This window comes from Humulus lupulus, chromosome 5 (assembly GCF_963169125.1).
Source record: "Humulus lupulus chromosome 5, drHumLupu1.1, whole genome shotgun sequence".
In the NCBI taxonomy this organism is placed as follows: domain Eukaryota; kingdom Viridiplantae; phylum Streptophyta; class Magnoliopsida; order Rosales; family Cannabaceae; genus Humulus; species Humulus lupulus.
This window is the reverse complement of record NC_084797.1, coordinates 6,805,126-6,807,801: the sequence shown is the minus strand read 5'-3', so window position 1 is coordinate 6,807,801 and position 2,676 is coordinate 6,805,126. Positions and strand designations below refer to the sequence as shown.

Sequence of the window (2,676 nt, the reverse complement as noted above, 5' to 3'; positions counted from 1 at the left end):
ACACCTCTGCCTTTTTGACCAAGAGTCAAAGGCAAAACGACACAGTTTCTTATGTATCAGATATAAACCAAAACAAATCAATCTGAAATTAAAGAACCCCCTTTTCTATTGTAACCCAAACCCTAGCAGACCAATATCCCTAAGATCCCCAAACTGAAACTCAGTCCCAAAAACCAGAGATGAAACCCACGAAAATTAATCAACCCAGAGAAATATTCAGTAAGCTTAGTTCAATCAAAACCCAACAAACAGAAATGAGAAATAGAGAAGAAAACACCCAGAATTTTTCGAGGTTCGCCCATAAACTGGGTTACATCCTCGTTGAGCTGCTCCTCAGATGGAAAGCTCGGATCTTCACTATGAAGTTGCTGTTACAAGGTTTTGGCAATGGATTCCAAGTCACAGAAGAATCGATAAGGTAATCCCTTCTCACTGAGACCTTTGAGTATTATTATTATTCTCTATATCTCTTCTCTCTTACAAAAATAACTCTCTCTAACTATATCTCTTGTTTTTCTGTCTTCTCTCTTCCTCAACTTTCTTTGAGCTCTCTTGGATCTGCTTTCAAGAAGATGATGATGATGATTCGTATATCCTCTTCTGGAGCTGGCTAAAGGTATATATAGAGTAAAGTTTTCTGAATGATGTATCTGTTTAGACTGCTTTGGGTTTGTTAGGAAGACAGTTAGAGTCTTGAGTCTGTTTCTTTGTAACTAAAATTTGTAACAGAGCATGTGAAAAGTAAGTATAACAAAGACGGCGGTTATTATAATTGCTACGTCAAGTTGCAACTCCGAAATGGATACCGGGCCCCTGGTTTTGATGGTGACATATATTTGAAACTACCTAAATCTGTCCTCTCTTCTCTTATTCACCGGGCTCCAGATTATGAGTCCAATAATTTCAATTGCTTCTTATCAGGCAATTTGACTCAACATCTGGACAGAAGGTATGTAAAAAAAAATGTCAGTGGAGTTCTTAAGTTCATGCTCTAGTTTGTCTGTGGAGTGGGAGGAGTCGAGATCTTCGTCATCTTAATGGTTTGGTTATTCGTCATTAGAAACCATGAAAATTCATCCCTGGATAACATTCAGGCTAGTTATCTTCTTGCTGCTACTGGATTCAGAAAATTTAGTTACTTAGAGCTGAAAAAGGAAACGAAGGGTTTCAGTCTAGAGATTGGAAGAGGTGCAGGAGGAATAGTCTACAAGGCCATTTTGTCTGATAATCGAGTTGCGGCCGTCAAGAAACTCACAGATACTAACCAAGGAGAAGTCGAATTTTACGCAGAAGTAAGCACCATAGGAACACTGAACCACATGAACTTAATAGAAATGTGGGGATATTGTGCCGAGGGAAAGCATAGACTTCTAGTTTATGAGTACATGGAACATGGATCCTTGGCTGAGAACTTGGCTTCCAATGCTTTGGATTGGAAAATGAGGTTTGATATTGCTATAGGGACAGCCAGAGGCCTTGCTTATTTGCATGAAGAGTGTTTGGAGTGGGTTTTACATTGCGATGTAAAGCCTTATAACATACTCTTGGGCTCTAATTATCAACCAAAAGTAGCTGATTTTGGCCTTTCAAAGCTACTAAACAGAAATGAGCTCAGTGATAACTCAAGCTTCTCGAGGATAAGAGGAACTAAAGGCTATATGTCTCCTGAATGGGTTTACAATCTTCCGATCACGTTTAAAGTGGATGTTTATAGCTACGGAATTGTTTTGCTTGAAATGGTTACAGGAAATGGCCCAACAAGAGGTGTTTTGGATGCAGAAGATGTTGGTGAGGCACGACCGAAAAAGCTTGTTACGTGGGTAAGAGATAAGATGAATGCTAGTGCTTCGCTGAGTGAAAAGGGGATTGATGAAATCATAGAACCCGCGATCGTAAGCAACTATAGCATGAGAGAGGTGGAAATTTTGATTGAAGTGGCTCTTAGATGCGTCGAGGAAGACAAAGATGCAAGACCCACCATGAGCCAAGTTGTGGAGATGCTTCTAAGCAACGAAAAAGACAAGTGATATATATTTATATAAAATAGATCAGCATTATATGCTCGAAAGTCTTGTTTCGTTTTGATTTTCCCCTCTCATATGTTTGGATTTGTGATTCATCAGGTTAAACTATGTTTAATTTTTAGCATAGTCTCAAATTAGATAAAGCTAGACATGTATAATGATCCAAAATCTTCATGAAGTTGTACTTTGGTTTTATTAGCATTTGTATGTAACTATCAATTTAGTGATTAAAAAACAAACAACATTTGTACATAGATAAAACTCTTTTAAGATAATTTCATTGTTTTCTAAACTACACATGTACAACAACAAAAAAAAAACAAAACTTTTGCGCTGAACGATGGTATTGTCACGCCCGAGCTACTAGAAGTGATAAAAGTTTAATATGAGTCACACTTTAACTTTAATCCTTGGTTCAAAATAATGCTGATAAATGATATGTTAATTTATATGATAAAATTATTAGAATACTGTAATCTGAATTTAACCCTAATTAATTCAAGAGAATCAAACAATAAATAGCTAAAGATTAGCGGAAGCGTACCGGAGTCCATAGAATCGATTTTAGAGTGGTATGATCTTCCAATTTTGCATCAAAACTTTCTTTGAAACTTTTGTCTCTTGATGATGGAGATTCAAGGGTGAAAAGATA

General features: G+C 37.0%; 1 protein-coding gene across 1 annotated transcript; it reads left to right on the top strand.

Annotated features, from left to right (window-relative positions):
• Positions 1–254: 254 nt before the first annotated feature.
• LOC133778776 (putative receptor protein kinase ZmPK1) lies at positions 255–2,027 on the top strand. Its single transcript, XM_062218800.1, has 3 exons — positions 255–378; positions 730–949; positions 1,061–2,027. The coding sequence occupies exons 1-3, from the start codon at positions 255–257 to the stop codon at positions 2,025–2,027; spliced, it is 1,311 nt and encodes a 436-aa protein (XP_062074784.1).
• The last annotated feature ends 649 nt before the right edge of the window (positions 2,028–2,676 follow it).